This window comes from Vespa crabro, chromosome 18 (assembly GCF_910589235.1).
Source record: "Vespa crabro chromosome 18, iyVesCrab1.2, whole genome shotgun sequence".
Taxonomy (NCBI): domain Eukaryota; kingdom Metazoa; phylum Arthropoda; class Insecta; order Hymenoptera; family Vespidae; genus Vespa; species Vespa crabro.
Genome location: NC_060972.1, coordinates 5,156,610 through 5,180,597, shown reverse-complemented (window position 1 = coordinate 5,180,597; position 23,988 = coordinate 5,156,610). Strand labels below are relative to the sequence as shown.

The 23,988-nt window shown below is 41.6% G+C and overlaps 4 protein-coding genes across 12 annotated transcripts; 3 read left to right on the top strand and 1 right to left on the bottom strand.

Moving 5' to 3' along the window:
- The first annotated feature begins 1,617 nt into the window (after positions 1-1,617).
- On the top strand, positions 1,618-9,938 carry LOC124430347 (tyrosine 3-monooxygenase). 2 transcript variants are annotated; one of them, XM_046976759.1, is made up of 8 exons: positions 1,618-1,879; positions 1,959-2,223; positions 6,057-6,168; positions 6,319-6,438; positions 6,525-6,584; positions 7,460-8,279; positions 8,798-9,161; positions 9,324-9,938. In XM_046976759.1, the coding sequence occupies exons 2-8, from the start codon at positions 2,158-2,160 to the stop codon at positions 9,489-9,491; spliced, it is 1,710 nt and encodes a 569-aa protein (XP_046832715.1). In that variant the 5' UTR covers positions 1,618-1,879; positions 1,959-2,157; the 3' UTR covers positions 9,492-9,938. The 2 variants fall into 2 exon arrangements, with proteins under 2 accessions (XP_046832715.1, XP_046832716.1); XM_046976760.1 differs by lacking the exons at positions 6,319-6,438; positions 6,525-6,584 and having other exon boundaries at positions 1,618-2,223.
- Positions 9,939-11,803: 1,865 nt separating this feature from the next.
- Positions 11,804-13,828, top strand: LOC124430319. Of its 2 annotated transcripts, XM_046976687.1 has the most exons (4): positions 11,804-11,896; positions 12,127-12,686; positions 12,760-12,797; positions 12,878-13,828. In XM_046976687.1, exons 1-4 carry the CDS (start codon positions 11,851-11,853, stop codon positions 13,284-13,286), a joined length of 1,053 nt encoding a protein of 350 aa, XP_046832643.1. In that variant the 5' UTR covers positions 11,804-11,850; the 3' UTR covers positions 13,287-13,828. The 2 variants fall into 2 exon arrangements, with proteins under 2 accessions (XP_046832643.1, XP_046832642.1); XM_046976686.1 differs by having other exon boundaries at positions 12,127-13,828.
- Positions 13,829-14,176: 348 nt separating this feature from the next.
- On the top strand, positions 14,177-21,259 carry LOC124430316 (ras-related and estrogen-regulated growth inhibitor). 5 transcript variants are annotated; one of them, XM_046976684.1, is made up of 7 exons: positions 14,177-14,569; positions 16,320-16,387; positions 16,561-16,674; positions 19,143-19,199; positions 19,728-19,801; positions 19,965-20,231; positions 20,300-21,259. In XM_046976684.1, exons 3-7 carry the CDS (start codon positions 16,578-16,580, stop codon positions 20,453-20,455), a joined length of 651 nt encoding a protein of 216 aa, XP_046832640.1. In that variant the 5' UTR covers positions 14,177-14,569; positions 16,320-16,387; positions 16,561-16,577; the 3' UTR covers positions 20,456-21,259. The 5 variants fall into 5 exon arrangements, with proteins under 5 accessions (XP_046832640.1, XP_046832637.1, XP_046832639.1 ...); XM_046976681.1 differs by having other exon boundaries at positions 16,320-16,391; XM_046976683.1 differs by lacking the exon at positions 16,320-16,387 and having other exon boundaries at positions 14,178-14,569.
- Positions 20,721-22,641, bottom strand: LOC124430315 (general transcription factor IIE subunit 2). Of its 3 annotated transcripts, none has more exons than XR_006943724.1 (5): positions 22,448-22,641; positions 22,069-22,333; positions 21,772-21,981; positions 21,211-21,696; positions 20,721-21,136 (listed from the first exon to the last, which is right to left on the bottom strand). XR_006943724.1 is itself a non-coding variant. In XM_046976680.1 (4 exons), exons 1-4 carry the CDS (start codon positions 22,507-22,509, stop codon positions 21,376-21,378), a joined length of 858 nt encoding a protein of 285 aa, XP_046832636.1. In that variant the 5' UTR covers positions 22,510-22,641; the 3' UTR covers positions 21,180-21,375. The 3 variants fall into 3 exon arrangements, 1 of the variants encoding a protein (XP_046832636.1); XR_006943723.1 differs by having other exon boundaries at positions 20,721-21,171; positions 21,256-21,696; XM_046976680.1 differs by lacking the exon at positions 20,721-21,136 and having other exon boundaries at positions 21,180-21,696.
- Positions 22,642-23,988: the final 1,347 nt, after the last annotated feature.

Genomic DNA, 23,988 nt, shown 5'->3' with positions numbered 1-23,988 from the left:
ATATTTCTTTCGCTTCTTTCGACGAAACTCGATTGCTAGAGGAAATTAAGTACTGTCTCGGGAATCCTTGGTACGGCCGGATTGGTCGGATAAACGGAATTCGCTTTAAAGGCTCTTGGGAGTTCCCGAGACGCGTATACACGCCTCCAGGCGCAACTACTCGTGACGTATTATTCGTGACGTCGACGAGCACACGTGCGAGCGGTCGTAGCGTGCCGACGATTGAGGAAAATTTTACTACCTTTTGCGATAAGACCATCTACGCTGGGCTCATTTTCACTCAATTCCCAATTTACAGAATTTTCCATTATTTACGTATTATCCTTTCCTTTCGACGATTACTCGTCGTTATCATTAACGCGAGCCTAGCTATGAATTTCACTTTTCTTAAAGCTTTAGAAAGTGTTTTCGTATTTTTGAAGGAAAGAATTCCGATGGCCGATTGAGCGAGGTTTGATTTCTCCATAGATAGATATACATATGTATATATATATATGTATATATATGTACGCATCGTCGATAGCCGAAGCGTGCGATAGCGATTTTAACGGCTTCCATGCGAATCATCGCAAATAATCGCGAAACCGAGCAAAATAGCATCGACTAATGGGATTCGGGAGGAAGGTATTCGCGAAAAATAGAGAAATAGGTAAGGGGGATGGCAAAGGAACGAACGAAGGGTATAGAACGTATTTATTTGCGTATTTGTTTCTTTCTTTCGTAAGTAGCGCGTTTTATCTATTATCCGATCGTAAATCAGATCGTACGATAGGAGGAGCACGAGTTTTCTAACGCGGAACCGATGTAGGCTCAAGAATTTTTAATCGCATACAAATTATGCACAATTGCAAGGAGACTGAATATTCAAGGAGAGCGCTATTAATCGATCTACGAGATATCTACGTGATTAATGGAAAATGCCGAAATGCAATCGATCGCTGATCTACGACTCTTAACTATGTACTTATCTATTACAAATTTCTCATACGAGAAATTAGCGTACGTATATGACGTTTGTATATGACATTTTCTCGGGCAAATAGCTCGCGAATGGAGGAAAAGAATAATTCGTTTTGATCCTTGGTACGAGATAGAAGCAGTACTTTTTTTTTATCTAATATCGAACAGACGTGCAAAATGATCGACATTGTGTTTGCCTTCTTCCTTATACGGATAATAATTACTTACCTACCGAGGTATGTAGGTAATCTCGGCCGAATAAAGATAAAGAAATAATGAACCTACGCGCTATCGGGTTTGGAATCGATTTTCTTTTACTCGGAAAGAGATGGCGAATTGGTGAAAAAGTGACGATTGTCACGGAGAGTCCCATGGGATGGGGAGAGGGCGATGGAAAGTACGCGCATTAGAAGGACGAGAGGAAAGGGGGGGAGAGAAAGAGAGAGAGAGAGGTTTGGGAGGAGGAACGCGATGCGCCGGAGCGTGGAGTAGGTGGTGGTGGTGGTGGTGGTGGTGGTGGTGGTGGTGGCGGCGGCGTCGGCGGCGACTGCGAGACTGTAGTCGATGGACCACCCGAAACCTCGTGGTGGGGTGAGGTGGGGGCACCCCTGACCCCGGTATTAGCTGGCGCGGTGAAGGGAGGCAACGTTTATATGCCGCGGCAATCCGCCCCGTAGACGCATTCGCTCGTACGCTTCGTCCAAAGAGGACTTTACGAAATAGAAACGGAGACACACGCTGTCTCATCTTTTTCGTGTCTGCTCGTCCTTTTCGTCGAGTCCTAAAATACAAGGAGGCATTACGGATATCGAGGCTGAAGGAGGACAACGTTAGAAGCATTTTATTCATTCGTTTCGAGAATAAACATTTCCCACGTTATTTAGCTCGATAACGTAGTAATTGAATAAAAAGCGAGAGGGTGAGAGAAAGAGAGAAAAGGAATCATCATTTTGAAGTTCCTCCAGGTCCAGCACGACATCCTCTTTGCCATTTTGTAGGCAGTGAGGGAAACGCTACGCTCTCGAAGAAGCAGAAAGTTTCGACGAGTTTCAAACGACTCTTGCAGTTTACTGCTTCGCGAGGGCTAATATCTACGTCAGGCCACGCGTACGACGACGACACGAAGGGAAAGAAAAAAGGGGCAGACAAATTCAAAGCTTTCCGAAGAATAAAAGAGGAGAGAGTTTGAAGGAAGCAATGGCCGTCGCAGCAGCTCAAAAAAACCGCGAACTCTTCGCCATTAAAAAGTCTTACAGCATCGAGGTAAGTTACCTACATCTTTTTTCGTAGATACGATGGTATTGGATGTTAAAGGTTGAAGAAAATAGAATGTGAAATATTCAGGAAATATCGAGTAAAAGTCGATTAATCGCGTTAGAAAGAAACGGTCGCTGTAAGCCGAAACGATCCCTCGTAGCGGTTAGTTTGGAGATTTCAATGCGCGTAAATTCGGTCGCGCGTTGCATTCTCATTGAATGCGAGTGGATCCTACGTAACGTTAGCTTTGCAAATATACGTGACTTTTGCGCTTGTGTCTCGGTAACTTTCGCAAGAACCAACGAATAATTGCGTGAGAGATGCCTCTTTGAGCGTTTATTTCCTTTATATTTACGTATCCCGCTTTTTCTTCGCGTCTCGTGTTCGCCGTCAACGCAAGTGAAATTCCCGCATAGGTCCGTCATGAAAAAACACCATCGTCTCTTTCCAATGCGCCTGTGTACATGTATGTATGTATATATATATATATATATACATATATATATATATATATATATATATATATACATATACACACCTAGGTAGCTACGTGGAACAAGGCAAAAGGAGATAAAACTTGCAAACCGTTTCCTTTTACCGTATTTCGATATTATCTTTACAAAGGTCTCGTCATTGACGCAAACAAATTGCGTCCGTTAGCGTTCGACGCGTAATGACCGTTGACGAGCCCGATAAGCGATACGAGCGAGACGATTCCTACGTTTCTTTTCCTTCTTTCTCTTGATTTCGTTATTCCTCATGAAAGGATTATCTCGGCGTTATGTCTATTTAAAGTCGTATTGCAAATGGGAAATCGTTTCGTCGATGACTAACCAAACCGTAAATAAACCGTAACTACTAATGTGTCCGTCCGAGTGAGTTTACTCGATCGGCAACCAATTTTTTTCGACTTTAAAAAGATTTTATCGATGCCTGGATGAATTACGTAAAGCCATAAGTACTTTGCTTACGAGGAAACTTCGATTCTACATTCATATATAATTTTCTACTTGTGAACACGTATTATTAATTATGATATTCGCGACTCCTCTCTCTCTCCCCCGTTCCTTCTTTCGAGAAAAAGAAAGAAAAAAGAAAACCAAGACAATCCATGTAACTCCTTCCATTATTATTGATGTAATTGTACAATTGGTCGTTTAAAGGGAACAAGTTGTGTCGGACGGAGGAAAGAATAGAAAGAATAGAAAGATTTTTTCCTCCATATATATATATATATATATATATATATATATATATATATATATATATATATGTATGTATGTATATATATTTATTTATTTAATTATTTATATCCACATAGATCGGTCGGATCGATCGATCTGGTTCGACGACCAGATCCGTCGTCGCATAAATTTGCATGAATTGAAAAAGTACAAGAAAAGTAAGCAAGAGGAAAGTAAGCATAGAGGAAATGGGAAAATAATAGGAACGATCGTTGGAAGAATGAATGCGTCGGAAAGGAAAGGAACGATTAGCGATCGCAGAGGCGAACGTAGACGCGATTGTAGACGCGATTGTAGCATCTCTTTGACGGATACGACTCGACGTCCTTTTCGTTCGTAGATCATGCATTCTCGTTAATACTCGCGTGTTTAGTCATTACATGAACCTTGAGTGGCAGATAGGTGCGAATCACCTACATGTACGTGCATTTCATGTGCAACCTAACTGCCTGTGGTTTTAACATCGTTACGAGCTTGATCACGAACGAAACTCGAGAAACTCGTGTTTTTTTTAGCGATCTATCGGTCTCTACCGTACCACCAGCAGCACTATCGATAACGAGACATGAACGGTGGTGGACCCGTGACTCATTCGAACGGAACTTGCACGCGCCCATATCTGGCCACCCGATCGGATCGTGTAGAATCGGGCTACGATCGGATTGTGTCCGGTAGAAGCTAGGGTGCGCGAAGATATGACCTTGGCTCCTTACAATCGAGATCTCGATGTATCTTTACCATCGAAATGTCGCGATAGTACGCGATGTACGCAGCTCGGAGATATCGGTTTTGTTGTTTCTTTTCTCTCTCTCTCTCTCTCTCTCTCTCTCTCTCTCTCTCTTTTCACGATTCAGCGATCATTTGGTATACCTTATTGCAAAATCGTTCGGTCTCGTTTAACGCATGATAATTAAGAATATATATATATATATATCATAAATATGAGAATAAAGGAGAGAGGGACTGTAAAATAGCGAAGAGATAAACACTGAACGTTGCTCCTTACTGTAACGTTATTCCTTTATGCGTTTAACGTTATTGCTCGATGTTGGTTTGTGTGTGCATGACAGAGAGAGAGAGAGAGAGGGAAGGTCTCGCGTTGAAACGTCAAGCGAGCCGAGGATAGATGATAGAAAAAAAATTGGAGTATAATACCGGACATGGACATTAAAACGTTTACGAGCACACCTTCGTGCACACCTTCATCGGCATGTTAATTATTCGAGACTGCTAATTGGCTGTATTTGAATAGCGGTTCTCGCGAGCGCGGGCGCGATCGTTGGATTCCTTTCGTCGATCTCCTCTGCTCTCTCTCTCTCTCTCTCTCCGCGAGGGATATCGGCTCTGGAAAGGAAAAAAAAATCAATCCGTGCGAATGGCGACGTTCGAGATACATTATGCATAACGATCGCGCAACTTGTCACCACGATCTAGCTCTCTCGCGATTTTGCTCTTTTTTCGCGCTTCTCGATCTCATCTCACCTTGAGCTGGCCAGTTTTTATACTCTCCGGAGGTATACATTATCGCGGGATATCGCTTTGATCGCTTTGCCCGATTATGATCTCGAGGATGGCACGTCTTATCGAGTCCTCGTGAGATATTAATTTTTTAGCTTTAAGTAAATGAAATTTAACGAAGCGACAGGTCTAGAGGTGTTATCTCAAGATATGATATTTGATTCGCCGTTTCAGAAAGAATCCATTAATTTGCGTCTGGCATCGTTGCGTCGGTGATTACTCGACTCGCTTCGATTCGAGGCCATTTCTTTAGCCTCCTCGAACACGGGGCTCGTACAATTGCTCTAGGTCATACGCGACATTCCGCGATCTCTTTTTCTTTTTTTCTCTTTTTTTTTCCTATTTTTTATTTTTCAATCGTCCAAAGGATTACGCGAGATAGCTTTGGCTATTAGCTGGAAGAAATATATATATATATATATATATATATATAAATGAATGCGAACGCACGCGCGTTTGTCTTCTTCGACAATCACGCTGGTCTTCTATCGATGCCAACTTAATGTGCCGGCGTAAGTCGATAAATTACTTGGCCCAGTTTGCGACGATCGATCGATCGTTAAACGTTTTCTTCAAATCGCATTTGGTCGCAAAAATCATTTGTGCGCGCAAAATCACAAATTGATGCCTGATCAATTGGGAAATGGACGGTGAATACGATCAGGAAATACGATCAGGAGTAATATTCGTCGATTGAAGAAGAACGGGGACGCGAGTTCTCAGGAAAAGAGGATATCTCGCTAGTCGCCAGGGACCTCTTTGAGCTTCTTACTTAGAACGGTCAGGATTAATTCATTTCCGATCCTTCGGCAACAGCCGGAAGGACGGCCAGGAAATTCATTTCCGTTATCTCTCGGTTCTCTTTGTTATCGCGTCGTTCCTTTGAAATCGGGACTTTAGGTACGACTTTTCTCTTTCGACGACAAAGTTCTCTCAAAAGTCTCAAAGCACCGACGAACTTCTTCTACATTCCTTTTCAATTCGTAAAACCTTTACGAGGATTTTCTTCTCGTTCGATAAAAATCAACGATGCGAGACGCATGATTTTAATTCGAAATATTTTCTTATTTCTTGCAGAATGGTTATCCAGCGCGACGTCGTTCGCTCGTGGACGACGCTCGTTTTGAAACATTAGTCGTCAAACAGACTAAACAAAGCGTGCTCGAAGAGGCACGGCAACGAGCGAATGGTAAGTACCAAAGGCTACTAATCTACGTATTTATCGATTTTTCCTAAATGTACGCTTTCAATCTTCTCCGTTCGTTCTATATTGCTTATACGGTAGAATAGAATAGTATCGATGTTGCATGACACGTACGTCGTGTTTATCGTTAAACAGACACTAGTGCCGATCCTTTATCCACTCAAGAGCAACAAGAAGGAAACGATGAGATTTACGTGGACGCGTCGAGCGACGAGGAACAAGGCGAGACGCTTATATGCGCGAGCAAGGAAGGAGGTAAGAAGAAAGGGAAGCAAACAAAAAATGAAATAAATGTTGTCAGTGGCACGTCGGCATGAGCACGTTACGTTTCTCACTTTCAGAAGCTAAAGCGGAGGCCTCATCGGATAGCGAAGGGAAGCCCGACGACGATTACGACGACGGTAAGTGCAATAGTTATATTTCGGTAAAAAGAGAATAAAAGAAATCGAGTGATATTATATTAGCAATTTATCGCGAAATTTGCACGATGGAGCTTCGATGGAGGGAAGGACTGATAGAGCGAACGAAGAAATAGCGGAAAAGAGGATGTCGGGGTAAATGGAGGGTGAAACGAGGGTGAAACGAGGGTGAAACGAGGGTCATTGTCGAGGATATTTACCGGACCAAAGTGAGTCGAGTCAAGTGCTGGCTCGTCGACACTCGCTCGCGTGAATTGACTCGACGAGCGGTTCTCTTTCCAAGTTCTTTCGTGCATTTAGAATCGTATTATCGTTCGAGGAAAGAGAGAGAGGGAGAGGGAGAGAGAGAGAGAGAGAGATCCTTTTTAAAAGGCGACGCGACGTTCTTGCGAGGTCACTCGGCATTCGAGAGCTATAAACGTATAAAACGGTTATTTCTTCTCGTATTTTCATCTCTGTCCGCGAAGTCGGCACGTTCGCGCTTAACAACGAGAACCACTTTACTTCTTTTTCCCAACCACTCACCCCCACCGTTGCAGCTGACGACAGAGAGCTCTGTCGGAAATGGACTACGAATCGCGCGATTATTATAGTTCGTTGCTTTGTCACTCGAGAATGCTCGCAGAGATAAAGAGACCGAGAGAGAGAGAGAGAGGGAGAGAGAGAGGGAGAGGAAGAAAATTTCTATTAAGGTCCTTTGATAGATAGGAAATGATAAAATCACTCGATAGAACCCTTTGTAGAACGCAAAGATATTTTTATTCTCTTTTTCCGATTTTTGTAATCTTATTTAACGTTGCTCGACTCTAATATCAAATTATGGAAAAGATAAAAGAGAGAAACGTTGTTCTCGACAGACGCTGGACTTACGGAAGAGGAAGTGGTGCTCGCAAAAGCGATAGCCGAGAGTCCGGAGAGCGAGCATGTTGTGCAAAAAGCCGCGCTGGTGCTTCGTTTGCGCGAAGGCATAAGCTCTCTGGCTAGGATCCTAAAGACCATTGAGAATTTCAAGGGTACGGTTACTCATGTAGAATCGAGACCGTCGAAAAAGGAAGGTCACCAATTCGACGTCCTGGTAAAAGTCGACATGACGAAACAATGTCTCCTTCAATTGATTCGAAATCTTAGGCAAAGTTCCTCGTTGGATGGCGTGACTTTGCTCATGGACAATTCCGTCAGCGTCAAGGATCCGTGGTTCCCCCGCCATGCTTCAGATCTTGACAATTGCAATCATTTGATGACAAAGTACGAACCGGATCTCGACATGAACCATCCTGGCTTCGCTGATAAAGAATATCGAGCTCGTAGGAAGGTCATCGCTGAGATAGCCTTTGCCTACAAGTACGGCGATCCTATTCCCTCCATCCCATATACCGAGGTCGAGAACGATACTTGGTCTCGCGTCTTCAATACCGTCGTCGATTTGGTACCTAAACACGCTTGTGTCGAATATCAAAGAGTCTTCAAGAAGCTCCAAGAGGAAAAGATTTTCGAGAGCCATCGTATACCCCAGTTACAGGAAGTCAGTAATTTCCTGCAAAAGAATACAGGATTCACTCTGCGACCAGCCGCTGGACTGCTCACCGCCAGGGATTTCCTTTCGAGTCTCGCTTTTAGAGTCTTCCAAAGTACGCAATACGTTCGCCACATCAACAGCCCGTACCACACGCCTGAACCGTGAGTATCCCTTTTCTACCTATGATACGACGACGACGACGACGACGACGACGACGACGCGTATAAATCGAGTCTTTGCTGTTTCTCGATAAAATCAATCGCTATTATTTTTGTACGGGACAGCGATAGCTTCGATCGATACGTAGCGTGTGTACATATATGTATATATATATGTGTGTGTGTGTGCGCGCGCGCGCGCGCGTGTACATGTACAAGGAGAGAGGGAGATGTACGAGAATGGAAGGGAGGTCCTGTAACGTTATTACCACGCTTCTCTAAGCTGGTAATGGAACTCTAATAGGCTTTTAACGATACGATGTCGCTGATAACTCACTTGCGCCCAGTTGCGAACTCTCTTTCCTCGTTCGTCCCTTGATTTTGAGAAACGACCAACTTGTAGCTTCTATCGAGCTCCCTGTCAAAAGCAAGCAAAATGAGAGAGAGAGAGAGAGAGAGAGAGAGAGAGAGAGTTGCCTTCGAATAGTCTTCGAATAACAATATCCTTTTCTTCTCTATAGAGACTGCATTCACGAGCTCTTAGGACACATGCCTCTGCTGGCCGACCCAAGTTTCGCTCAATTCTCGCAAGAGATCGGTCTGGCCTCGCTCGGTGCCTCTGATGAGGAAATCGAAAAACTCTCGACCATTTACTGGTTCACCGTCGAATTTGGACTCTGCATGGAGGGTGGAGAGGTGAAGGCTTACGGAGCAGGTCTCTTGTCTGCTTACGGCGAATTGCTTCATGCTCTGAGTGACAAGTGCGAGCATCGACCTTTTGAGCCAACGACCACAGCCGTTCAAAAGTATCAGGATCAGGAGTACCAGCCTATATACTTTGTCGCCGAGAGCTTCGAAGATGCCAAGGAAAAGTTCCGTCGTTGGGTGAGTTGTTGTCATCGAACGAAAAATTAAAAAATGCTGTACCTCGAATGCAATGTTGACATAAAACGCGTTTACATATTGACATATTTCGTTTACGTAGTCTTAAAGTTAGGACTTTCGTAAGAGCCGGAACCAAAACAGCATTCCGCTCGAATGTTTCAGGTGTCAGCCATGAGCCGGCCGTTCGAGGTCAGGTTTAATCCACACACGCAGCGCGTTGAAGTTCTCGACACGGTCGACAGGTTGGAGGGAGTACTTTCACAGCTGAATACCGACATGGCCCATCTTACCAACGCTATCGACAAAATCAAGCGTAACTTTGCCGCGTAAGAGAAAACCGATTAAGGAACCGACTCTCACTCGCACGATTATTGCGATATACGTTTATTCTCCTTCTTTTTTTCCTTTTTCTCTCTTTTCTTTTTCCTTCTCTTTTTTCTTCTTCTTTTAATCCTTAACCTATCGTATACAGAAAGTAGCGCTTCTTGTCCGTAGACGTTGCCCAAGATAAACGGTCCTTTGAGAGGGAATTTTCTTGCACTCTCGTTGCACTCTCGTTGCACTCTCGTACCATTCCCGTAGCAATCCCGGAGCATGCTCCGTTTTTCTTGCCGATTTACGTACCTACCTACCTACCTACCTATCCATTGTGTCAAATAGGATAGATAAAAGTAACGTTCGAAAGGATCAAAGCTGCCAAGTTTCGCGAAAAAAATCCTAATGGGTTTTGTTATTGGAAATGGGAGAGAAAGGAGGAGAGAGAGAGAGAGAGAGAGAGAGAGAGAGAGAGAGAGAGAGAGAGAGAGAGAGAGAGAGACAAAAGTCGTTATCGAAATTAGGACTTTCTCGAGTTCCTTAAGTTTATCCCGCCGCGCTTTGTAAGATTCTTCCTTTACTTTAGAGACCTTCCGGGTACGATAAAGAATTTTTTTTGTCACCCCTATCATTCTCGTCCGCCCACGCATCGAACTTGTCCTCATTTTTGTATAAAGTTATCTAATCATAATTCATTGCAGAGTTGTAGCCGGGTACGCGACGGAGATCCATTAAAAAAGAAAGAAAATAAACTGAATTTATAGGACACTAATGTCCTTATAATACGGATACTCGAACGAAAGTGAGTGCGAATAGGAAGGATACGTGCGTTACCAAGGTCGACTATGCCAATCTAATTTTCCACGTCATTGGTAAAAGTCGCGAGCGAGAGCGAGAAGGCCCTTTTCATTGGCGAGACCGTCGTTGATTCGTCAGAAATCACGTGCTACGTCTTTGTCCGACTTTTCAGCGAAAAATCGTAGCTCGTCGCGTCGAGCTTCAACGGCCCTACCTAAGGCTTTTATTTTTTCGCGTGTACCCACCTATACTTTGCGTTAATATAATCCATCATATACTCGTATTTCTAACCAATATTTTATAATAATACAAATAATACCGTATTAGATTTCTCTCTTTGGTTTCTTTCCCAGTAAGGTCTTTATCAATTTCGTTATGTCTGTTGCGTCTCACTGCGAACACTGTAAATCTTTCCATATATGTGTCGCAGAGTTAGTAATAAGACTAAACACGCTCGAAAGCTTCTTTTTTCTTTTTTTTTTTTTCGTTCTTTTTTGCGTACGAACACCTTTCGGAAGAGCGATCAAAGTATCGACGTAATCTTTAATGTCGAGGCAGAATATTTATGACGTTTCGGCGAAGACCAAAGGAAAAGGAAGCAAAGAAAGAAAGAGATAAGCTTACGATCCACCGATGTTGAAAAATCGACGTTACGTTATAGAAGAATATAGCATATCCCTTGCGCGTAGTTAGTGGCGTGTATCTTCGCTTATTGTTAATGTATCCTGCACATCGACCAATCATCACTCTCTTCCAAAAGTTTTTGCTAACTCGTACAAAATACCTCCTCGTATACGTAATACGTGTGTGTAGTACTTGTTAAGCTGTAGCAAAAATGCTCCAACTATATAAAGCATTTACTTTGTATTATACTGTATAGTATTCGGGGCATAATAATAAAGATATATTAGATGTGTACCTAACGCGTCGTCTGTTGAATTGAAAGCGTACCTATGTGTATTTTGTTGAAAAATCTCAGCCGAAGATTTAAATTCTAAATAAAGAGTTTTCATCTCAATTCTATTCGCCGAGCTTTAGTCATAATAACATATCCTCCTTCATCCTAATCGGAATAAATGTGAGTTAGTTTTAACGAGGTTATGATTAGGAAATGATGATCGATGGATCGATCGAAAACTATCGAATCTTATGATCGGTCGAAAGACCGAGGGAACGAAGAAGAGAAACGTCAGCTCGATTCGTTCGGTGAGTATTCTCGTAAATGCTTGTCCTTCGGACAAAAGAGACACAATGAGGTTCGAAAGGAGGCGCATCGTACCACGTTAAGCGAGAAAAAAAAATAAGGAAAAGAAAAGAAAAGAAAGAAAAGAAAAATAAGAAAATAGCGGCGCGACAGCATCGGGCCGATTATGAAATTTCTGCCTTTCGTTTTCGGCGTGCTGGTCGGCGGACTGGAGTGCGCCGACGCGAAGATGTGGACTGACGGTGACAGTAAGTGAAAGCGACGAATAATCGATCTCGACTTCCTCGTTTCTGGCTTCCAGATCGTTCGGATGAGACCTTTCGCATCTTCGTCTGGATCGCTCGTCTCAAGCGTCTTTCCTTGATCGCCATCATGTTGCTCAGCGTGTTACTTTATTACGTACCCGAGTCGCGTTCTCGTGAGTAGCGAAATAAAGGAGAGCTGGATTTTAAAAAAGAGTTCATCGCGTGGGCATTTGCGATAAGTAAAGACGATGGATAATTAAAGAAAGAGGCGCGGTGAACTTATGTTTAAAAGAATATTCATGCATATACCTGTATATATATATATATATATATATATATATGTATATGTATATACATATATACATGACATAATATGTACATAGATAGAATATTTCTTTGTTAGACGTACGAAAGGCTTGTTGCTTCTTGATCGATTTCGTGGCGGATGGATTGAAATTTGCGCTTCGTCCTACCGACAGCGATTACGGAAGGAAATTGAAAGTTAAGAGACGAAGATCGCAAAGCGAGCAAGATAATCAACGGAGAAGGCGCATATACGAGAAAAGCAGAATCCCGACGAACGAAGGGTCATCTTGGTTGGTCTTTGGACGTGGCTCCAACGCGAATTATTCAAACGACAAATGGACAATTTGTAGGTATCGAGAGAGCACGAGATCGCGTACGAAACGTTTTGGTCAAGATGGAAAGTATCAAAATCGTCGCCGGGATCAACGACGTTATCGCGAGGTTATCGGGAACGATGAGAGCTGCCTCGACTTGTCACCTTTCCTACAAAATCAATACCAGCAGAGGCGTGCCGTTATGACGCGAAACGACATGGCTTCTGTCCGTTTAAAAAAGGAATGCACGGTTGATAATCCGTTTAAATATCGGGAGGATGTTTCGTACTCGAGCCAGAAATTCCCTATAGAATATGAGGAAGATAATGCGCCAACTGATACGGTTAATAAATTCGTTTTGTTCCCTTTACGATCGTACATCGTTTTGCCAAACAATATTCTCCTTTCTATTACAGAATGTATCGACAAATTATTACGATTTGCCGAGCGACAGGTGAGCAAAGAGAGAGAGAGAGAGAGAGAGAGATTATTCCCCGGAGTCTCGGACAATGATCGGACAATATTTTCATTTAGGTTCGATCGAAACGTGGCCGATGTCGCGACCTATCCTACGTTGCGAGAAATTATAGGCGATAACAAATTTTTCATGGACAAGAGAGAAGAGAGATCGATCGTTGATTTTAAAGGAAAGACGACAGTCCATAAGAGACAAATACCAGGAATACGGCTAATGCACGGTGATACGATACCGGAGACGTTGTACAACGAGAGCTCGTACACCAGTTTAGAAGCGGAAGCGGACGACGAGAATTCTCAATGCGGAAATGAAATTGCGCCGGGGACAAAGTTTTCGAAGGAAGGAGACGTCGAGGAAGCGACGACGACGACGACGACGACAAGTACGTCGATGGCACGGCAAACGATCAGAGGATATGATAAGAATACTTTTATCTTTTTCCTTTCTTTTTCCTTTTTTATATAACATTTTTCATATATAACAGATCTACGACGCGATTATCGTTATCTTTAATAATAAACCATTGTAAAGAGAGGAAGAAAGTACGTATAAGGAAATGAAATATACGGCAAGGCAATCGAATATCCAAAGAAATGAAAAAGGAGGATTAACGAATCGGATTGTCGGTTATTCAGATCCCAGGGGAAACTCCTTGTCGCGTGCCGTAAAGTGGATCTTTGGAGGATGTCCGGGAACGTGCCGACGTCTCTCGCCAGGAAAGCCGGGGAAGAAAATGGAAGAGAGAAAACTAGTCGGAAAGGAAGAGATTTGCGAAAAAGTAAGCGGTGTCATGGACGAGTGGCTCTACTTCTAGCGAAGAACGCGAAGCAGAACGGGTTGCGGCCGGTAAACGCGGCCTTCTTCCTTACCAATCGTCATTATAGAAACGCGTTATAGAAACGCGCGAGAAATTAAAAATAAGACTCGACGACGAAAGTCGCGCCTTGCATTCATTTCTCCGACCCTTGTCAAATTTTATGTCACGCGCTATTACAATAGATAATAGATATTTTTGCAGACTTTATCTAGAGTTTCTAACTTTCTATCATTTTAATGACTAATGCAAGGATAGTTGTCGATTGACGTTGATTGACGAAAGGAACGACCAAAGTGCGTCGCTTTGTTTCGTCAAAATTTGTTCGCTCGATCGGGAGCAAACATCATTATTTCTCGTAAAAATTATCGATGCGAGAAGCTCGTAAAGTTTTGGCGCGAGCGTTAAATGTGCTCGAACAGAGAAAAATCGACTCGTGAATTGGCGAGAGGGTTGCTTTGCGCGTTCACTCGCTTGCTCTCTCTCTCTCTCTCTCTCTCTCTCTCGAGTTACCGGAAGTGAGCTATCGCGCGCCTAGTATTCGTGGCTTAAGAGCAATAAAGGACGCGTCGGTCTCCGGCGACGAGCGAACGAAGAGAGAAAACGGGCCGAGACAGTCGAGCGGAGGCCAAGAACCGCGTCGGATCGCGAACGCCGTCCCCGTGGAATTGTCAGGAAACACGTGACACGCTACTGGACCTCGCGACGAGACGCAAACGACTCGTAAAAGAGATTGAGAGAGACAGAGAGAGAGATCCACTTTCGCTCGTCAAAAACATTTGCTGGCGCACGATTTTCCACCGAAAGATGTACTTTTTCTACTTCTTTCCCCGATCGCACGTCAATGTTTTCTGTGAAATCGTCGATCAGCTTCTAAGTTGAAAATTTCCTACGAGTTTCTTACGATCGAGCAAAAAGGACAATACAAAGTACGGTAAGTCATAAAAAAATGACGCAGTGAATGAAATCGTCCTACGATCAATTTCGATCTTTTGAGAGTATAACGTGCCGTAAACGTGGCCAAGTACCGCTCCGATCGAATATCTTAAATTACCGATGAGATCGAGATCTTCGGCCGAGTTTCTCGGCATGAATCAGAGACGATATCTCGGACGGTATCGAGTCAAAAGTCGTTGTTCCAAATATTAAGATTTTCGATGCGTGAATCACGATCGACTACCGAGCGATACTAAATTTCCTTAGATCCGTTGGCGCGCCGCCAAGATCGCGGGGCCCCGAAGAATGGGAGCGTGCGATACCATCTCTGCGAAAGAGAAAACGCGCGACTACTCGCGTGAACTTTACTTTTCGCGCGAACAAGGAAAATTCGCTCTGCTCTTTCGAGAACATTAAACGAAGGAAGATCTTACCAAGAGATACGTATGTATCTACTTATGTTCACCGTAAAAATAATATCGGAAAAGTAATATGGAAAAAAGAGAATTGACAAAAATGAATCGTTCTCTCTTTTTATCTCTTTTTTACTTACAATATATTCCTCATTTATATAGTTATAAATCAATATTATTACGTGTTATATATAATCGATCTCTTTCATTACATATACATATATATATATATATATATATACACATTTCAGTTAATTCCGCTTTGTATTTATAATATGAATATCTTACAATATGAATATACACATCAATAACATATTTTTTCTTTATTTCTCTTGACTATATTTATAGTCTAGGTTTACGTTTGATCTTTCTGATTTACTCGTACTTAAATATTACTTGGATTTTCCTTCGCTATATATTTATTGTATATGTATATTTCGTAAATTTATGCTCGGAAGCTATCTCTCTGTTTTTCTCCTTTTGATTTCGCGATCTTCTGCCGGAGATGGAAGAGGCCCGCATAAATTTCCGGGGAATGATATTCTCGCGAGACATTGCATTGTTGGACGACGAAACGAATTCTCTAGATTCCTCGAGACATGTGCGAAGCGTTCTATTAATGTAACGCATCGGATCTCCCATGCTCTCTCTCTCTCTCTCTCTCTCTCTTTTTCCAATTGCTTCTCCCGTTCCACCCTTCTCCTGCCTTCTTCCGTTACTTTTCCTCCTCTTTTCCTTCCTCCCGTTCTCCTTCGTTTCACCCTGCGTCGTTAAGATGGCCGGCAGAGCGTCGCCCTGAGAAGAGAGCCGCCGTGTTTAAACCGTGCGTCGTGTATAAGAGAGGCGGGGGGAGAAGAGACAGAGAGAAAGGAAGCGAATGCCTTTGCGAGATCCTCCTCTCGAACTTGCTTCCGTTTCGATTTCGAATGGGAGAGACATGAAACATATTGTAAATGGGTCGAAATAAGGAATGCCTAGAGAAGGACTAGAAGCTAGTCTCTTAGATGGGATCTAGTACATCGTATGAAATGTCATCGATACGATCATTCCTCCTCTTACTCTTCAGTCACTCACTCTCTCTCTCTCTCTCTCTCTCTCTCTCTCTCTCTCCCCTTCTCATTCTCGTTCAGAGATTAAGTCGATAAAGCGAAATCGATTCCTGTATACGAATGTGACGATAAAATCAATAGAAATTTACCGACGGTACGATGAAACTTTACGTTTGCGCTTCACTCGATTTTAACTCTTTTCGATCGGAAAGTATCGTATACGGTAGTAAGAATAACGATCATGCAATAAATTCTTCCAAAAAAGTTTGGTTTAATTGTCTGGTAGGAAATGTAAGGAAATTGTAAGTGTAGTAGAGAGCACGTTGAACATTGAAGATCCTGATTTACTCGTACGTAAGTAAGTACTTTTTTATTTCTTCCTACGAAAGAGCAAATAATATCGTAAGCGCATCGTAGCAATGATAATCGATAGCCGATCCATTTTAGAGAGACACTCACCAATTACGATAACCAAAAAGACCTTTGCCATGGCCCTATTACATCTGCCCTTTTGTTTTCCTTCGCAGTGACGAGTGCACGGAGTATGACGTCAAATGCAATTAGGGGTATCCGAAGGAAAAAGAGTTCGCTGTGCGAAGTAAAGGTGGCCGTTATCGGAGCGCCCGGAGTTGGAAAAAGTGGTGAGTATGAAATTAACTTTGTTTCGAATAATTAAGTAAACGACGATAATGTAAATACGTACTCTTTCGTAATACCGAAAATGCAGGAAGCTTATATGCTTTCCGATACGCCCCTTTTTTGAACGACCCTTTGAACACCGTTCCTTCTTCGGACTTTATCAATAAGCTCTATTTCTACGAAAATGAAAATGACGACGGTCGTTTGGCGAATTTGGCGCGACGCGCTAAAGACCTTGGGCCAATAAAGACAGGCGGGACGGACGAGTAGTCGAGTTTACGCTTTTGACGAAATTAATTAGCAATTTGTCCAAATATAAACATATAAACATAAAGACGAAGAAGATTTTCCGAAGAGTGATCGTGAAATATATTCTTAGTTCGAACTCGATCATAATGTTCTCGAAGAGAGACCGAAAGGAGGATGGGAAGATTCAAGTGCAAGTGCGACGGAAACCCTTGCGACGTTAGACTAAAGCGAGATACATGCCGCGATAGCTCGGAGGACCCTGAGAGCAGCCAACCCGGGTGTATTTTTGGTAATGGCACGTGCTAAAGACAGGTAGGAGAGAGTAAATAATCGCTCGGCTCAACAACGGTTACTCTCGCTGCCGCGTTTCTTCTATTTATAATGTTTTATTTCGTATTCCAACGAATCGTAAAAATGTTCGATAGAAAATATAGTTGGATAATTGACAAGTATCAGAGAATTCTTATCTATCTTCGATCGATTCTCCCGTAAGAGCGAATTTCTCGTCATTTCTCGAGGGAGGTAATGTCTGCTATCGATGGAAAATACGTTTGTTACGATGGAAATCCATGTTGCGGTGGACTCCTCCGAATTATCTCGTCGATGGAAACCTATCGAAATCATTTATCATTTCGAACTGCGTTAGTTCTCGCGAAATATTCCATTTCGCTTGGCTCCAATTTGTCGCCAACCTGTTATATACGATAATATCCTAATGAAAATCTTAAATCGATATTTAGGGGCTTTTATATGCTAAGCTCGCTCCTTCTTCCGGCTATAGATCATTATTTCACTTATTTCGCCGTTTCTTAATATGCTTCTTTCTCCTCCTTTTATAGCATTTGGATAGCAACAAGAGTGGGTTAAGGTTCAAGTTCACTCTTCACCGTCGACATCCTATTTGTAATAAAAGTCCGATAAACTCTCTTGTCTTAATAGCAATCTGCAAAGGCAGTCTGTGATTGATCGTGTTGAGAGATAACAATAAAGTTTGAAATATTTTCTTTCGAAACTCGAGCGATAGAAAATAAATGTCGAGAGTAATACGACGGGGCAAGGAACGAATCATCGATAGAGCCGAATCGCGAAGCTGTCACCCGATCTGCTGACTCGAGATGAAAAGGCACCGCGCCTCGCCGCTTCGGCGTTAACGTAGCGCTCGCGCAAGGTTTTGTGGCGCCACGGCAGGTTCGAGTTCGAGGTAAAAATAGTGTGGTATACCTCGAAGCGGGTCACTAGGTCTCTGCTTCTTCTTTCTCCTCCAGCTCGAGATATCGAGATAAACGAAGAGAGCGCGTTCATTGAAATTAGAACGAATCGATCTTTTAACAAAGAAAAAAGGAAAAAGGTCTATTTCAAGTACAATTTTTCTGACGAAACGACACGACGACTCTATCGTCTATCTACCTTTCGTAGAATTACAATTCGACGAAATAAAATAATCGATCTTGGAGAGGTCGAAATATCGTCGTGTAATAAAAATGGAAGGAACGAGAAAGGATAGGCGCGCGTCGAAGCTTTTAAAAGGTCCGAACGTTCGAAAGACGTGTCAGGTGGAACTCGTCGTTCATTCTTATCCTCGAGGAAAAACGTCTACGCTGACACGCGTAACGAACTCGTTTGCCACGGAAAAGTTTACGTTATAGCCTACGAGCCGTCGCTTCTACATATGTATATCATTGGTGAAACGCAAAAGCGGAGAAGCAATAGAAAAAAAAAAAAGTATTGTGTTACGCGCGTATCGACGTTGCCTCGGTTACATACATGCTCGACGATGTAATTCGATCGTAAAAATATCTGTTCGAGCCATTCTTTCCTTCTCCTTTATTATACACTTTTTCAATTTTCTCATTCGCATTGCTTTGTCGTAATTTTATAAAATGTACCAACTGGATCTAACCACTTGTTAAAGCTCGATGCGTAGAAAATATTTTTCTATTGTTTCTTAACGAGAATACTCGTAAGATAAATCTTTATAAGACGTAAGAAATGAGAAACGTAGGAAAAAGAGAAAAGAAAAATGAATTTACTCAATAGACAAATTTGACGATCGTCCAATATCACTGTTACTGTTAAACAAAACTTGGGTGCCAAGTGAGAAACGCTTGAAATGTTAAGACGAAAATGATCAGACTGCGTATGAATCTGTTTTCGATTTCCGTAATCGTAAATACCGATACGACACAAATATCGATCTGACTATGTTTTTATTATTTTACAGCGCTGACGGTGAGGTTCCTAACGAGGCGGTATATCGGAGAATACGATCACCAATCTGGTAAAGCAATTTATTATTTTTTATCATTTCTTTAAGCGGTTATTACATAGGCATCGATCCTTAAACAATAAGTGACAATAGAATGAACCATTTTCTGAAGTAATGCCAACGGCTGTAACCGCTTCTAAGACTCTCTCTCTCTCGCTCTCCCTCTCTCTCTCTCTCTCTCTCTATCCCTCTCTCTATCCCTCTTTGCATTCCTCCGACCGCGTCTGGTCTAAATTTATCAAAGACGAATTTGACACTAGACAGGACGGGTACTAATGCGAGGTTGATACTCGAAGGAAGAAATTTTCTCTTTTTGTAGAAATACGTAGACTAAGTACACTTACGTACGTAAAAACGATTTCAAAAGAGGATCAGGCGTGATCATGCGGTGAATTTGAAAATAAGTCATCTACTCGGCCGTCCTAATCTTCTCTTGATACAAGGCTACACACACACACACATGCATATATATATATATATATATATATATATGCACACACGTAAATCCATTTAGAACGAGGGATATCATTTTTGTTATAGAAAACAGATACAAGCACGAAGTGCTGGTGGATGGAGAACCAATTCTTTTTGAGATCTTGGACTCTTGTCCGAAGGTAATATCCATTTTAGCGCGATATTATACCGTGGTGGAATAAATATACTTTCAGCTTCTGGAAAGTTTATAAAAAGTTTATATTTGTAGAAATGTGGAAATTAGATATACAAACGCATCTAAAATATACGTGTACGTATTTAAAAGACGTTACGATCTTTCAGAGCGACGACGAAATGCCCTCGATGGAAACTTTGCAGTGGGCGGACGGCCTGCTGCTCGTTTATTCGATAACGGATCGTACTTCTTTCAATTTCGTGAGAAAAGCGAAAGAAGCTTTGGCGGTGGCTGATCCGGAGGCTGCGATGCCTCTTGCCATGGTTGGAAACAAAGCCGATATGGTTCATCTGAGACAGGTCAGCGCGGAAGAAGGGGAGATCTTGGCTAAGGACTTTGAATGTTGGTTCAGCGAAATTAGCGCAGCAGAACAGGTATATTTCTTCCGATCGATCGGACTTATCCGTCTTTGAAAATCAATGAAAAACTCTAATTTACGCAGGTCGTCCAAGTAGCCGAATCGTTTCACGAATTGTGTCGCGAGGTTCTCGCTGCCAGACGAAGAAACAAGCAGTCCTTGCTCGATAGGATGCTCGGTAGCAAGGCAACGAGAACGTATTCGAGGGGTAAAAGCGATTCCGCGTTACCCAAGGATTAATAAATACTTTACCTTTAATAGGGTAGGATTTTCTGTCGATTGAGCGAGCGAGCGAGCGAGCGAGCGAGCGAGCGAGCGTGCGAGCGAGAGAGAGAGATTCCCAGAGATGAAAGAAGACTCGCGTTGCATGCGAGTCGATAAAAAATCAGGCGCCAAAGATTGTATCATACTGTTAATATTTTTTATCCAATACCATTTCTACTACGTAGAACAACTACATCGTGTACAAGTTTTAATAACGCACGTTTATAAAGTAAGTAAAATCTTTTGCCAATGGATGAAAAATCTCGTGATTCGTTTTATTTCGTAGTAACAGTTTGACGGCCACAAACATTTCACTAAAAGTCTATCGCAATCGCAATTTTCGCCGAGTTCTTCGAGCGAAAAAAGAAAAAAAAAATATATATATATATATATCCATAATTCCATCGAACGTAGTCTCCTTCATAGTAGATGCTTCAGAAGCATCGCTTTCCCAAAGTGCGTTGATTAATGAGTTATCGATGAATAATTACAGCAGAGACAAGTGCCTTTGATTAAAGGCTGTAGGCTTTTTGTCGTAAGCGGTATCGAGAAATAACGGCAGAGTGTTAATAAATTCACGACTTTAGAAAGGTCCATCATCGATTGTTTTATAATCTTCGGCTCGATCCAAGGCTTTTGGATATTAAGCACAGACACCTACCACGGATAAAATTTGGCAGAAACGGTCAAAGCTGTAACGATCGATTTATAGATATTTATTTTGTACTTACAATAAGAAAATGTGAAATAAATATTTTACTTATTTATTATAGTACCGAAGATATGTGTTACTCTATTATCCAGTTAGACTCTCCAATCATATTTTTCACAGACACAGGAACAAACACAGCCATCGCTCAAGATTACGTAGATATTTACAGATAATAAGAATCCATTTATTTAGCGTCGTCGTAAGTCTCTAAAACGTCCGCTAAATGTTCATTGTCTCTTGGCTTTTTAAACTGTTTCCTCTTAGTATTGGGCTTCTTTCTTTTAACGGGTGCCAATTTTTTCGGGCCATGATCTTGCATCGATCTGATTCCCTGTTTTTCCAGATATTCGTCTATTTTCTGGTCGTCCATTGCATCTACCGCCACGGCTCTCCATAATTTTTGAAATTCCTCGTCGATAGGAAAATGAGCCGTTTTATCGTTGTAAAAGACGATTTTTTTTTTGTCAAGGGGCCGCGTTATAAGTAATATTTCGTTTTGTAAGCTCTGCAATGACAAAAATATCGCTGATTAATAATTATTTAAAATATTAAAGAATAAAATATTTAACAATAATTGTACCTTTAAATGCTTATCGCAATGCGGTAAACTTTCTTGTATATCTTCTAATAAAATTCCCCCAAGTCCCTTAAGATCTTGTTGCTTCAAAAGTCTCAATAGCGATTTCTTGTCCTTAATTTTGTACATAGCTTTAAAGGCAAACCTACCATCCGGCGTAACATCTATTTTAGGATTTTTTAACAATGCCTCCGTCTGAAGCCACGTTTTAACCTGTGACAAAATAGTAAATAGTTGTTAGTAATAGTAAGACGACGATATATAGTTTGTCGTTAAATACTAACAAGATAATAATCTTACTTTAGATCCTACGTCTAATTGATTAGTTTCGTCCAAGATTTCTTCTAAAGTTAACGGATGATCATCCCCATCTTGATGCCTGGCTCTCATATGCTTTACTATTTTTGCCAAAACACCAAATTTGTATTGGGTACTCCCGGCCATGGTTTTGTAATTGACCATATCCAACTTTGGTCCGGTCGAAACTGTCGAAGGTTTTGGCTTCTTTTTATGGGGATCATCACGACTGGTATCTTTTTCTTGTTCCTTCTTTTTCTTCTCGACGCTGCACATATTACATACATATTTATTAATAACTTTCCAATAAGATAAAAAGAGTTCTCAGAGAAGAGAGGCACAATATTATAGGTTAGACGATAAGATCAATTTGGATACTTACGTTGGCGTAGTTAGGGCCCTTTTCTTAAAGAGCTCTCGCTCCCTCAACAATGCTGGATCCATATTATCAGGAATTATTTATAAGGAAGAATGGTCGGTGTTTGATATAATGATTCCTTTAATTCGAATTAAAAAATCGCAGGAAACAAACGCAGTCCCGAGTTCGTCCGTTGACGCGAAGGGTGCGCTAGTAGTGCGCTAGTATGCTACACAGGCGACGTCATGCTGTCGACTTTGCAACTCGTAACCCGCGCCTTTCTAACGAGAACATTTTTCCTAATCGTTTGATCGATCGTTTATAACAACGTAAATGTAATAGAAATCAATCGACTCTCGATTTTTTTCGACTTTCCATTCGCTTCCTAAATATTATCTATATACATATTTGTTTTCCTTTGAAATAATCACGATGCCAAAGAATTGTAATGTTTTAAAACGAATCGTAATACTACTGGTAAAGAGTCAACGGAATTCGAATCGTTTCGAAGCACGAACTCGGCACGAAACTCGCAATTTGACGATTTACGACGTGACACTGCCAACGAAATTTTAATATCGCGGAAATTTGAGATTAAATATCATTTTCGAACTTTCACTCGAGAAGACTGTAATTTCGAATGGATAAAGACAATTATTTTAACCGAGCAAAACGTTCAAGCTGGTTTTAGATGAACTGTCATGAAGTAAGGATACTTAAGAAGCAAGGGCTATTGGATACGAGCCCAATGCTTGTGGTAAGTGAAAAACGATTAGGTGTTAGCCTCTTTTCTCCGCTTTATTTTATTTTTCAGACGAACTGTTATAAATAAGACGATTGAAAGGAGCGGATCTTCCAAACCGTTGTATGGATCGTTGCGGTTTAAAGGGCAAATTAATCGATCGGAATGGTCGTTAACGTTCTACTTGAAAAGTCAAAAGACTCGACGTTCCTCTTTGCTTTCGTATTTTTCGAAAATACCAAACTTCTCGACGTAAACTGTCATTGGTAAACATATTATAAAGGGGGGTTTGGCCTAATCTAAAGTTTCTTCTTTGCGGCGACTCTTTGGCTGGCGCGCTCTCTCTCTCTCTCTCTCTCTCTCTCTCTCTCTCTCTCTCCCTGGATCTCCGCCCCTTTGTTCACAGCAGAGCATATAAAAGTTCACGCGTTTCTATAGTCGTCGAGAGTCGAGAAGAGAAGGAAAGAAAGTAACTCCGTGGATTTAATCAATGGTAGTTGGTTTTTACAAGGCTTAAACCTTCTATAACGGCTTTCTTTTAAAGTCGCCATCTCATCGATGGCATTGGAGTAGAATCATTCAGATTAATAATATAAACTATCTATACTCTTCTAAACTCTCGTAATTCGAATATAAATCGAATAAAAATTATTATCTTCCAAGATTATATATAGGCTCGCATATTTTTTATCAACTACAAGGACTAGGAATTAATTATGATGTCTTTTCCTTTTCTTTTTTTTTTTTTTTTTTTATCATTGAATAACTATCGGAAGGATTTTGGATGCGTTTAAAGGTTAAAATCACTCGATCGACGACCGAG